Source organism: Sinocyclocheilus anshuiensis, unplaced genomic scaffold (assembly GCF_001515605.1).
Source record: "Sinocyclocheilus anshuiensis isolate Anshui unplaced genomic scaffold, SAMN03320099.WGS_v1.1 scaffold31, whole genome shotgun sequence".
NCBI classification, from domain to species: Eukaryota; Metazoa; Chordata; class Actinopteri; order Cypriniformes; family Cyprinidae; genus Sinocyclocheilus; species Sinocyclocheilus anshuiensis.
Window position 1 is genome coordinate 123,541 of NW_015548186.1, and position 11,773 is coordinate 135,313.

Here is an 11,773-nt window from a genome sequence, read left to right on the forward strand (position 1 = left end):
TTAACGATCAGGCCAGTGCTGCTTCCTCAAGAAAGTTTTTCATTCTCACGTGTTTTAAGTCTTGTCAGTTTAAGCATTCAAGTCATTTTAAGCCATTTAAGCCCAAGACATCTCAATGCGGTACTCACGCACTGTGATAGAGGGTTTCTATGCGCACCGCGCACACATCTGAAGTGCACAAACAGATAGCCTTCTCAGACAGCAGGTGAATACCAATGGCTGTCTTGACAAGTATCCTTGTAAGCACAGTCGGTTGTTTTAAGTGAATGTAAACAGTAAAGAAAATATCAAATGTACATCAGTATAACAGATCCGTGCATTTCTTATGTAAATAATGTTAATCAAAAAGAGCAAAAGAAAAATTGTTCTCTGCTTTAATAGCTTTAATGGATATTTAAATTGATATCGGAATTGAAAAGATCAGATTCCACGTGGTTTGTGCTGTTCACACTGTCATGAGAAAAACAGATCTGAGTCACAAATCGGATTTGGGCCACATTTGCCTGCAGTGTGAACGTAGCCATAAAGTCCCAACCAAAAGTAAGGAACATGTAACACTCAGATCCCTTGTCATATGTTCTGAAAGATTAATATGTAGTGTAGAAGACACATAGTATTAAATGAAGGGGTGCCAATAATTGTTGTATATGCTGTATATTTGAGAAAAAAATGTTTTATGACTTTTTAATTTACTTTAATTATTTTACTTCAATTAAAGGTTAGGTTTTTGAATGAACATTTTAAATAAAAGACTAAGAGGAAAAGTAAAGACATGGGTCTGCAGATATTTTATATACATTATTGTTGGGGGATGAACAACAGCAGCTCTACATCCAATGTTTGAATTTCCTGTTCCTCTTCTGTTTGGCACCATCATTGCACTGCATTGTGCAGCATCAGTAAAATCTGGTCTCATTGGTCAGTTTTCTTCATTGGCTCTTTTCCAATGTGAAGGTCCTTAGCAATCCTTTTTAACAAATATTCAGTCTTGTTGTGAATAGACCTACAGTTAATAGGATATTCAATGGTAGAATGAGTAAAAAAACATTTGAAGTGTTTTGGTGGTTTTAGTGCATTTTGGAAATTAAATTAGGTAAATGTCTAGCTGGTTGTTGAAAAGTTTGTTTTGAGTTTTATTTAAGTAGTCAGTTTAAAGAAATGCATGTAACCAACTGCAAGAAACTTTAGCAAAATTATTGTTTAGTTTTAGCCACAAGGGGGAGCAGTGGAGGAATTTGTGTGAAGTAATCAGATGTGTGGAGAAGTCTTTTCAGCATATTCTTTTGTCCAGAAAAACCTTTCATTAAGATGGACACATTGTTATTGTTAGTGTTTCTGACACTTTACACTGGATGGATATGCAACATGACAGAATGTCCCAGTCTGTCATAATGCTTATTCATCACATTATGTTCTTTGCATTGTTATAACATTTTATTTGAATCTGACACGCAAGAACACCAATAAAGCCCAATTAAAATATGATTGAAATGCATTACTTTTTAACATGCTTGAATATATCATTTTTATGCTTATTTTTTTATTGCTTGCTACAGAGAATGTCATAGATTTTTGAATGCATGTTTTCATTAGGGCTTTAATGTAATCAGTATTCACATTATTCAGTTTATCCACAATTAGACCTTTCGCTAGTACAGTATGAGCACGGCAATAAAGTGTTGGATGCTGACAATGTCTTGCATTCCAAAAAATCTATTATTGCAAATCAACACAACATAGCATGATCTCATTGCATTCATTCTTTCAAACTTTCCTACAAGGATAAAAAACCAAAGTGCAATGTTGAGACAATCAACATTTATGTCATCATTCAATGCAGAAAAATGACCGTCCAAACAAACAAGGGCTCTGTTCCGATGGCACATTTCAATTGTTGTGAATTTGTTACGCTCACAAGATATCCTTCAAACTTGAGCAAAGGTTTGGTTTTCAATGAAGACGTCAAGCGACAAAAAAAAAAGTCCTCCTCCATGCTTTCCACAAAGGCTCTGTCATTTTGCTCTCTGCATTTCTAACCTTCCCCCATCCCAAAACATGATTATCCACTGCTCTTTTGGGGAGGGGAGGGATGGTGGGGGGTAAGGGCACCCTGCCTTTCCCCAGTGGACCCCTCCCTGGGCCAATCTCTTCACAGGGGCCTTTGCCTGAGGACGGCTGCGTCGTGCCATGTGGGGAGGCCATTGCTGCGCCGTCTGTCTGTAGGGGCTCCTGTGAGCCTGAGAGAGGGGAGTTTAAGGCTCTGGCAGGGGTGGGGGAGAGCAGGGTTTGATAGGGAGGGGTGCGAGAGAGGGTAGGGGGTGGGAGGAGTCCGGCAACTGCTATTTGTAGACCCTTGTGATGGATTACTGCCGTGTGTCTGTGTGTAAGAGAGGATAGAGATTTTTTGTTCCTGTGCTGTTCCGTATCCCCCTTTCTTCAGGCAGACGGCAGAGCACTGCTGAGCAAAGCAGTGAGGCAGGAGAAGAAGTGGCAAAGCAACTCCTCCAAGAAGAGGGAAAGGAGAGTTTGTGCACAAAGTGAGAGCGCAGGAGCTGCTTTTTTTTCTCTCCTCGCATTCTGGAAACGGGAGAGCACTAGCCCGGGCGCTCGCGTCTCAAAGCGTGTGAGATCATGCCTGCGAGAGGAGTACACTCTGTAGGCAGACTGGTGGAGACGTGCATCCAGATACTGCTGCTGTGCAAGGCTGCCATGGCGTGCCCTGCGCTCTGCACTTGCAGCGGCACCACAGTGGACTGCCACGGGCTGGGGCTCAAAACCATGCCCAGGAACATACCCCGAAACACAGAGCGGCTGTGAGTAGACACGTTACATCCATCTGCATGTGCGTGCATGTGTGTGGGTGTTGGTGGGGGGGTCTGCATCATTACCAAGAGGAACTGAATGAGATCAATAGCTCAATGAGGCACAGGTACGATCAGACGTGATCAGATGTGTCCGTGTGTTGACACGTGCTACGGGAGGAGGGAAACTTCCTATCACTCTTTCAGCTGTTGAGAACTTTCCCTTTTCCGTTCAGTCTTTCGACCAGAGTCATTTTATAGTCACTTTCACACTTTCAAATGAGATATGTGACCATGCAGCACAAAATCAGTCATAAGGGTACATTTTTGAAAATCATCTGAAAAGCTAAATAAATAAGCTTCCCATTGATGTATGGTTTGTTAGGATAGGACAATATTTGAAAATCTGGAATCTGAGGGTGCAAAAAAATCGAAATACTGAGAAAATCACCTTTAAAGTTGTCTAAATTAAGTTCTTAGCAATGCATATTACTAATCAAATATTAAGTTTTGATATATTTATGGTAGGAAATTTACAAAATATCTTCATGGAACATGATCTTTACTTAATATCCTAATGATTTTTGGCATTAAAGAAAAATTTATTATTTTGACCCATACAATGTATTGTTGGCTATTGCTACAAATACACCCGTGCTACTTTTGTGGTCCAGGGTCACATATTTGGTAGTCTCAGCCTCAGACGTCACGCCCACGGACCGTTGGCTGAACGTCTGATGCATACGGCACACAAAAGTGGAAACACTTCAGGAGTTTTGAAGTGGTCATCGGATTGGTTGAATTATACAGGATTTCCGGGAGACGTGTGTGTCGCATTCTTTAACGTTCCACTGGAAACAAAGATGCCGTGGCACCAAACCCTTACGAAAGAAGAAAGCCGTCATGTTTACAACTGTGACGATGAGCGCTTATCAGGATCAACTTTTCAAAAGTATGTCCGAGAGTTTTACACACCGGTCTGTTATTGTGGCGACATTGCCACGCCCCGAAGCGTGATGCTGAAACGAAACGAACTGTGATTGGTTGTTTGACATGTCGGTTAGTAAATGCTATTTTTGAAATAGTTCTGAGGAAATATCTGATGAATTACACATGTCAGAGAAGCACTGGAACCATTTTGAAATTGTACGAATTTCAAGAAAACAATAGTATATAGTATACAGTGAACTACATCATGAGTGTTTGGTCAGATTTCAGTGGCTCATTGTGTGGAAGTGATCGTTTTTGCTTTAGCCATGTTTATCAAGTCAAATACATTACAGACGGGCATGATTGTATAATACTCGACTGATCGACTGATACAGACAGAGTGTCTCAAGTACTTTTACAAGGCAGGAACATCCACATGGTCAAGGCTCTGCGTTCAGTCTGGAAAGGCTAATAGCTGGGGTGTTTTTATCAAACACCACCCCTTGGATGTCTTTGATGGATTCTGTAATGACTATGTGTTCAGGAAGTGTGAAAATCACACCTCAACCCCCCGCTTCTCCTCACCCCACAAGGTTTCCCCATTAACCTGCACTTCAGACCTAAAACACATGCTCAGGCCGTCACCAGACCAAACATTTTCTGTCTTTCTGCCTGGGAATGTGGCTTATGTAAATGTATGCATGTGCCAGACAACTAGTAGTAAAGGTGTGCTCACACGGGTTACGCCATTAACACAGTGCGTGTAAAAGTAAATGCCCCCCTTGAGCTCTCTCTAGGTTTTCTGATGTGCAGACATCACGCGGCTGGCGTATGAGTTTAATGTAGACAGAGTTTTCATGCGCTACGAGACGCATAAGTCTCTCTGCTCTTTAAATGAATAATCTCCATAATTTTATATGCACCCTGCATTCATTTTCAGACGTCCAGAGACTCGACCCTTCTTATTTTATCTATGCTAGCGCATCTATTTATACACACGTCGGAAGCTGCTGTGCCTGAGATCAAACGTCTGAGTGATCTGATTGAGAATTCTCTTTAAACTGCAGCGATCGCTCAGAGTATTGGGCCGCTCGCGTATGAAGTCCAGCTCTGATGTGCTCAGGAATGCAGGCCAGATTTCCCTGTGAGCTTCCTACCGATTGCTTATTGATTGTCTTGAAAGTGGACGGCAGCTCAGATGGAGAAACACTGTAGGCTCTGCTGCTGGATCCCAGTGATAAATCTCATAACCAATATAAGATTAGCTCGTGAATGTAGAGCTTTTATCTTGTGAGAGGTCTTTGTGATGGCAGGCACATTGCGGCAGAGTCTAGTGGGGAAAAGCAGGCATGGAGTGGTTCCTTATTATTACCCTATTATTTCATAATAAGTATGGTTCAGATCTATTAACATATTTACTGACATATCGCTTGAGACCTACTGTTATAAAAATTATAATTAAACTTTACTTGGAGTACTACTTTTTTATTATTAAGCCTAAAATGTGTTTTAATGTCACTACTGATGAGGATTGTGTCATCTTTTAATAATATTGGCCTTTAAATGCAAGATATTTAAAGTGCACCTGAAGTAAACTTGCAATAGTTCCACTTTAGCTCAATCAACTATACGTCAGTATATCTTTAGTTGGACTAAAGCACAATTAAAGTGCATTAAGCACAAAATTAGTTGTTCCAATTTAGCAGACTTTAAGTATAGCAGTTTAGTATACTAAAAGTACAATAGCAGGGTATTTTTATTAAGCACATAAATATGTTAATGTATTTGTAGTATACTTAGCATGAAATAAATGTTTTTCAAATGCATTTTAGAATATTTCTTTTTTTGTCCTAAACTGAGTCTCCAAATGTAGCAGAGGAAATTCAGCAGAAGCCTAGCTTGTGATTCGGTGCAGGTGAAATTTCCCTGATTTAAATGGAGGGATCAAGGAGCCATTTATACACCTCCGTTGATTAACCTCTTGACCTTTCATTTGCAACTCCGTGAGGAAGTTTCAGGGTGGCCCTTGTGAAAACCTCTACCTGAGAACGTACCTTGCAAACCATTCAGAAGAATTAGGCTGCTTGATGGATCAGACTCGTTAAAGCTCCATAACTGGCCTGCGTTAGAGCATCAAAGGGTTTCTGTGAAATGTTTTTTCTCTTTTAATTCATTAGCTGGATAATGAGCGGTTGCTTTTTTTCCCTAACTCAGCTGTGTTATGGCAGAAATGGTTGTGGCGCTTTGCCAGGAGTAGAGTTTGCTCTTTAAACTCAAATCGCAGTCAGGTTTTTAGTGGTCTGAGTGAGCTGTAATGAGCGCTTTATGTTTTACTCATACAGTGACTGAGTTCATTAGAACATAATCGACTGAGCTTGATGACTTGCATGCATTCCTTTAAGGTTTACATTATAGAGAACCAGTAGTTACATTTTGTTACATTTTTTTTAGAGACAATTCAAAAGAATCAACCTATGTAAGCCCGTTTCCGCCACTGAATAAAAAATAAAAGAGGTAACTGCGATTTTTTTATCTTGCAATTCTGACTTTTTTTTTTTTTTGCCAAATTTCTGTTGTGAATCAGGTTGATACGCCCGTTTCCGCCACTGAATAAAAAAATTAAAAAAAGGTAATTGTGACTTTTTATCTCACAATTGCGAGTTTATATCTCGCAGTTCTGACTTTTTTTCTTGCAATTTTGACTTTTTTTCTTGCAATTTTGACTTTTTTTCTCAGAATTGCGAGTTTATATCTCACAACTAGGGTTGGGTACCGAAACCCGGTACTAATATGGCACCGGTACCTATGTAACCGGTATGTACTAGAACCGAATCAGAACGCAGATTTCGGGGGGGAAAAAAGACTATGTCCTCAGAATTGTGAATTTATATCACGCAAAAAGTCAGAATTGCGAGAAAAAAAGTAAGAATCGCGAGAAAAAAAGTCAGAATTGCGAGATAAAAAGTCAGAATTGCGAGATAAAAAAATACCTTTTTTTATTTTTTATTCAGTGGCAGAAGCGGGCTTCCATATCAACCTGATTGACAACAGAAATTTGGCAAAAAGAAAAGTGTGCACACAATTTTGGGTATTCTAAATTAAAATGGTTAGTTTCAGTTTTCAAATCAGTTTTCTTTCTTTCTTTCTTTAATGTTCAGCACTTTGGTCTTCATTGTAGTTTTAAAGGGCTTTATAAATAAATGAAACGTAAGACCTTTAGCATGGTCAAAGTCACAGACGATTTCACAGGCATACTTTAAACAAGGAACTAAAGTAATAACTATGTAATGCTAGTCATTTAAGCTGCTCTTCTTTAGATAACAAACCCTTCTCGGGTAGAAAAACTCCTCGATCATACGCAGTGACCTGTGAGAAGGGTTTATTTATGGTAAGCACATACTAGTTTCACATTTTTTTACACATTTAGTTACACATTCGTATAGTGCATGACTTTAGAGTTTATTGATTGCTAAAACCTACTGGTGCATTTGAACTTTTCCCACCTTCATTGCAGTTGATGTGCACTGTAAAAAAAAAAAAAAAAGATCTTTCTAAGCAGAAAATGAAACTAAGATCATCGGAGTTTCAATTTCAGTCTTTCTCATTCGAAAGTTCACGTTTAATTTGCAATAATACAAGTGCTACTTGCAGTTTCTTTGTAACTATTTGTGACATTTACTAACAATTTCTGAGTATAAAGTAAATCATCCTGCTGATCTGGATAAAGATCGATGCTGAGGCTTCTGATCCGCTTCCAGTGCTTTAACAGAGTCTCCTGAAGGGATGTCAGGCCTAATTAGCCATCACAAGACTTGCCTTAGCTTATCTAATCAGGCCTTTTAGACCTGCTATTAAGATGTGCTTAGGATGATCCAATTACAAGTATAATTAAAGTTCAATGAAAGTGTCAATGAGACATTTTGTTTCTGAAAAGAGATTTTACATTGCGACCAACACAAGTGAGCTGAATCTTGCTCGTTAGACCCTACAAGTGAACTCAACTTAACCTCGCATAGGTTTTTGTGAATGAGCTAAATGTCACACAACAAAAGAAATATGAGCCATTGTCATTGCGAAAAAGATACTTTAGCATACTTTTAAAAAGAGTATTTATTATGGAAATAATAATTTTAAAACAATACTTAAGAGTGAAATGAATGAACACAAAATTGAATGGACAATTTTTTAACACTTAACTAATTAAATGATACATTATTATAGTTTAAATTTATATATAATGCAAAACAGTGCTTTATGACCTGCTTAAGTGAGGATTTAGTACATCTTTATATGTAATTTCAGAATTATTTTGGGTCACGGTTAATATATACTATGGTTAAAGCATTTAAATTAAAATATATTTTAATGCAATTTCTATCGAAACTTGCATGACTTGTATGAAAATATGTTTTCATTACAGCTTTGTAACGAGTTTGTGATTTAAATATATATTAAATTAATTATATGTAATATCAAATAGCATACTACAGTTAAAATCATAGCTACTGTACGTGTGATTTAGCATGTTAGTCAACACATCAAAATAAGTGTACTTTAATACAAGACAAAAGATTATTAAATGTGATTTCAAATTATTTCAGTGTAAAATGTTTAGTTTGAAATTATTACAAAGTGCACACGTTGTACAAGTTAACCAGCAAATGTTCAAGGTATTAAATTATTATTATATCCATTACATACCTGTAGATTTATACTGATTAAAGCTAGACAGCAAGATAGCTCTTGCTCTCTCCTGACAAGAATTGTAAAATAAAGTTTAAAAAAAGCTAATTCGTACTCAAATGTTTCTTATGATGAAATTTTTAATTTATGCAATCCATTTACTTTTATTTAGTCCTGCTACTAGCTGTTTTTGTTGGTTATTTTCTTGCATCCATGGCTTTGTATCCAAACAAGCAAAATCCACTACAACAGACTTCTTATCAGTTTCTTATGAAATACATATTGTAACGTATGGATTGTTAGGATGTGATTTGGTCACTACTCTACTTTGGAGGAGACTTGAAGGATTGAGACTGAAAACCCTGAGCTCCAGGATGAATCTTCTGATCTTCTGAAGTCTTGACTGTCACAGGTGCTGCTTATTTCAAGTAGACGAAGTAAGTTTAGGCAAGTTGATTGGTTCATTGGAGTCTGATATATGGGACAGTTCAGCTGGTTTCTTCTTGTGGAGTCTTCTCTTCAGTACATTTGCCACCAGCTCTTAAAGAAAGAGAAACCAGAAAGGCTGAACTCCAAAACAAAATAATACGCAGAACATCTACATATCAGGAGATCCGATGAATAGCAGCCCGTTATTTATTTGGCTGTGCACCTGTGCATACATCTGTCTGCAATCTCTCCGTCTCTGTTTCGCTGCGCTCCCAGGAGTGGTCATTAGAACCAATAGAAAGTGCATGACTTTGTATCCAGTATTCATGGGAGATTTGTGCGAGTGTGTGTTTCTCTCAGTGATTGGTGAAGAGGTTTACAACAAAAAAAGGAACACATGTTCCTGATAATGAGCAGACATTTGCAAAGAACCCACACAGTATTGTATTATACAGTATACAGTAGTATACAGCAAACTGTATATGTAATAACATTCTGAACTGTTATGCGTTACTCAGTCAATTGCAACTCATTGCACATTATTTGATCAATTGTCTTAAGAGCTAAAATCATATTTATTCACCCTCAGGCTGTTTTTGTCTTCTTAGGGGTTCTTGACTATGTATTAATGTCCAGTGATTCTTGTACTGCTAGAGTGTATGTATGTATATACACTGAACAAAACTATAAACGCAACACTTTTGTTTTTGCCCCCATTTGTCATTGACACTTGTTGAGCATAAGTCGTTACAGCAATGTTATATGCATACCTGTAGTGACAATAGATTTACAAATAACATGTTTCATTTTATAGGGAACTGAATGGAAACAATCTCACACGCATCAACAGAAATGACTTTTCTGGACTCAAGTATCTTCGGGTTTTGTAAGTTGCTCTACATTTGATATGTCATATTTCACTTTCTTTCTTTCTTTCTTGTTAAAGCATGTGTGGGATTTTGATGGATTGACACTGTTGTGAAGGTATAAGCTCTGTTTGACATCCTCAGAATCTCAAGGGCAGACAAATATCCTGGCACTGCATTAAAGCCAGTTTGTCCTAAATGTCTTTCCGAGGGAACTCTCTTCACAGTGCTTGTGTAGGCAGAGTGGTGCAATGAAAACACAAGCATGGGCCCAATATTATTTCACTAAATCACATCGAAAATGCAGCATGAAACTTTATCAGCACTATATTTTGCAATGTAGGCTTTTGTAAAGCAAACACTGGCGTGAACCACTCACCCATTGTTTGAAAAAAAGACATCTGTCAAACTCAGTGCAATGAAAGACCCACAAACGGCATTTTATCAAGATGATTTAAGCAGTTTATAGCTACACTTTAAAGGGTTAGTTCACCCCAAAATGAAAATTAGGCTGCGTTTTACTCACCCCCGATGCATCCTAGGTGTATATGACTTTCTTCTTTCAGATGAATCCAGTCAGAGTTATATAAAAAATTGTCCTGGCTATTCCAAGCTCTATCATTGCAGTCAGCAGGTGTTGCATTGCTTCTGTCCAAAAGACATGAAATAAAAAGCATCTTTCCATAAAAAAAAGTGTCTCACACGGCTCCAGGGGGTGAACAAAGGCCTCCTGTAGCGAATCGATGCATTTTTGTAAGAAAAAAATTTTCATTTTGGGGTGAACTAACCCTTTAAGGCTTTGGTTCTTTTGGATGTAAATGTGCTCAAATGTGCTAAAGCCGCATGAAGCTCACAGAACTCCTATTCTGTAGTTTTATATGTGCAGTGGCTTCTGCCTTCATCCACAAGCACCAGCTCTTTTCCTGCTCCACGCCTCAAATCTCAGTCGTTTCCTGTGATTTGTCCTTTCTCTAAACAGGCAGCTGATGGAGAACCAGATTGGGACTGTGGAGCGCGGCGCGTTTGATGACATGAGAGAGCTGGAGAGACTGTGAGTGTTCACTGAAAACGGCTCAAACACACACTTATTCAACTGTGGGCCGGGTCATATGATCTGACTGCATGGTATAAATGTCATTTCAAAATATTTTAGGCAAATATGTCTTGTATGTAAATGATATGTTATATATTTAAAATTCATAAAGGCGAAATTGAATAGTGTGCATTCCTGTGCTCATGTCGTGTTTTACATTTCTGTTGTAAATCAGCTATAACCTTCATCTTACCTCACACTTTTTCACCGTTAAGCATCGCATTGAGAATTCAATAAAGCCTGTCTTCTTTGATTTGATAGATTGTCTCAATCATTTTGACACTGATAATTGCTGATAGACAGCAGAAGTGGACTTTATTCAAGAGTAAACACTTCTTCCATTACAAAAATGGGTCCCACTTTATATTTGGTGGCCTTAACCACTATGTACTGTACATTATAAACCGGTTAGTTCCAGTGCTTGATTCTGATTGGCTGAGCCGCGTTCGAAGCTGTTGTAAATTACTCTACAAACATACACCTTTGTTTACGTCTGTGTGTTGCTCGCCAACCACTTTGTTGCAACCACAACTGTTTCTGAGGAACTACATTGTTTGGTGGAAGAATACTGTTTTTATTAATATCATTACACATTATTTGCTCTGTTTTATTTTGTGAAACCTTACTACGTATATGGAATTACCGTTTTATAACAACAATAAGCCCCGTGAAGTCGTGGTTTACAGTGAATTTATAACAGATAAGGGGGTTTTAGGCACTCCGCGAACAATGCCCCTTAGCTGTTATAAATTCACTGTAACCCACGGCTTCACGGGCTTATTGCTTTATTTAAACGTGGATTTCTGGGCGCAGGTAACATGGAGAAAGAGCATACACACATACTCTACTGATATTGTAACAATATAAAATCAGCAAACTTATTATTTAATAATGATTGTCCTTCCTATTTTAAAGAAGACATTACATTCCAGAACTTGCAAAAAAAAAAAAAAAAAAAAAAATAAAAAAAT

The 11,773-nt window shown here is 38.0% G+C and overlaps 1 protein-coding gene across 1 annotated transcript in view; it reads left to right on the forward strand.

The window, feature by feature from the left end:
- Window positions 1–2,405: 2,405 nt before the first annotated feature.
- Window positions 2,406–11,773, forward strand: part of LOC107705008 (slit homolog 1 protein-like) — a 79,895-nt gene continuing 70,527 nt past the window's right edge. Inside the window, exons 1-3 of the mRNA XM_016508123.1 lie at window positions 2,406–2,813; window positions 9,658–9,729; window positions 10,689–10,760. Of these exons, the coding sequence (XP_016363609.1) occupies window positions 2,632–2,813; window positions 9,658–9,729; window positions 10,689–10,760 (326 nt within the window). The 5' untranslated portion in view covers window positions 2,406–2,631. The remainder of the gene's footprint in view (window positions 2,814–9,657; window positions 9,730–10,688; window positions 10,761–11,773) is intronic.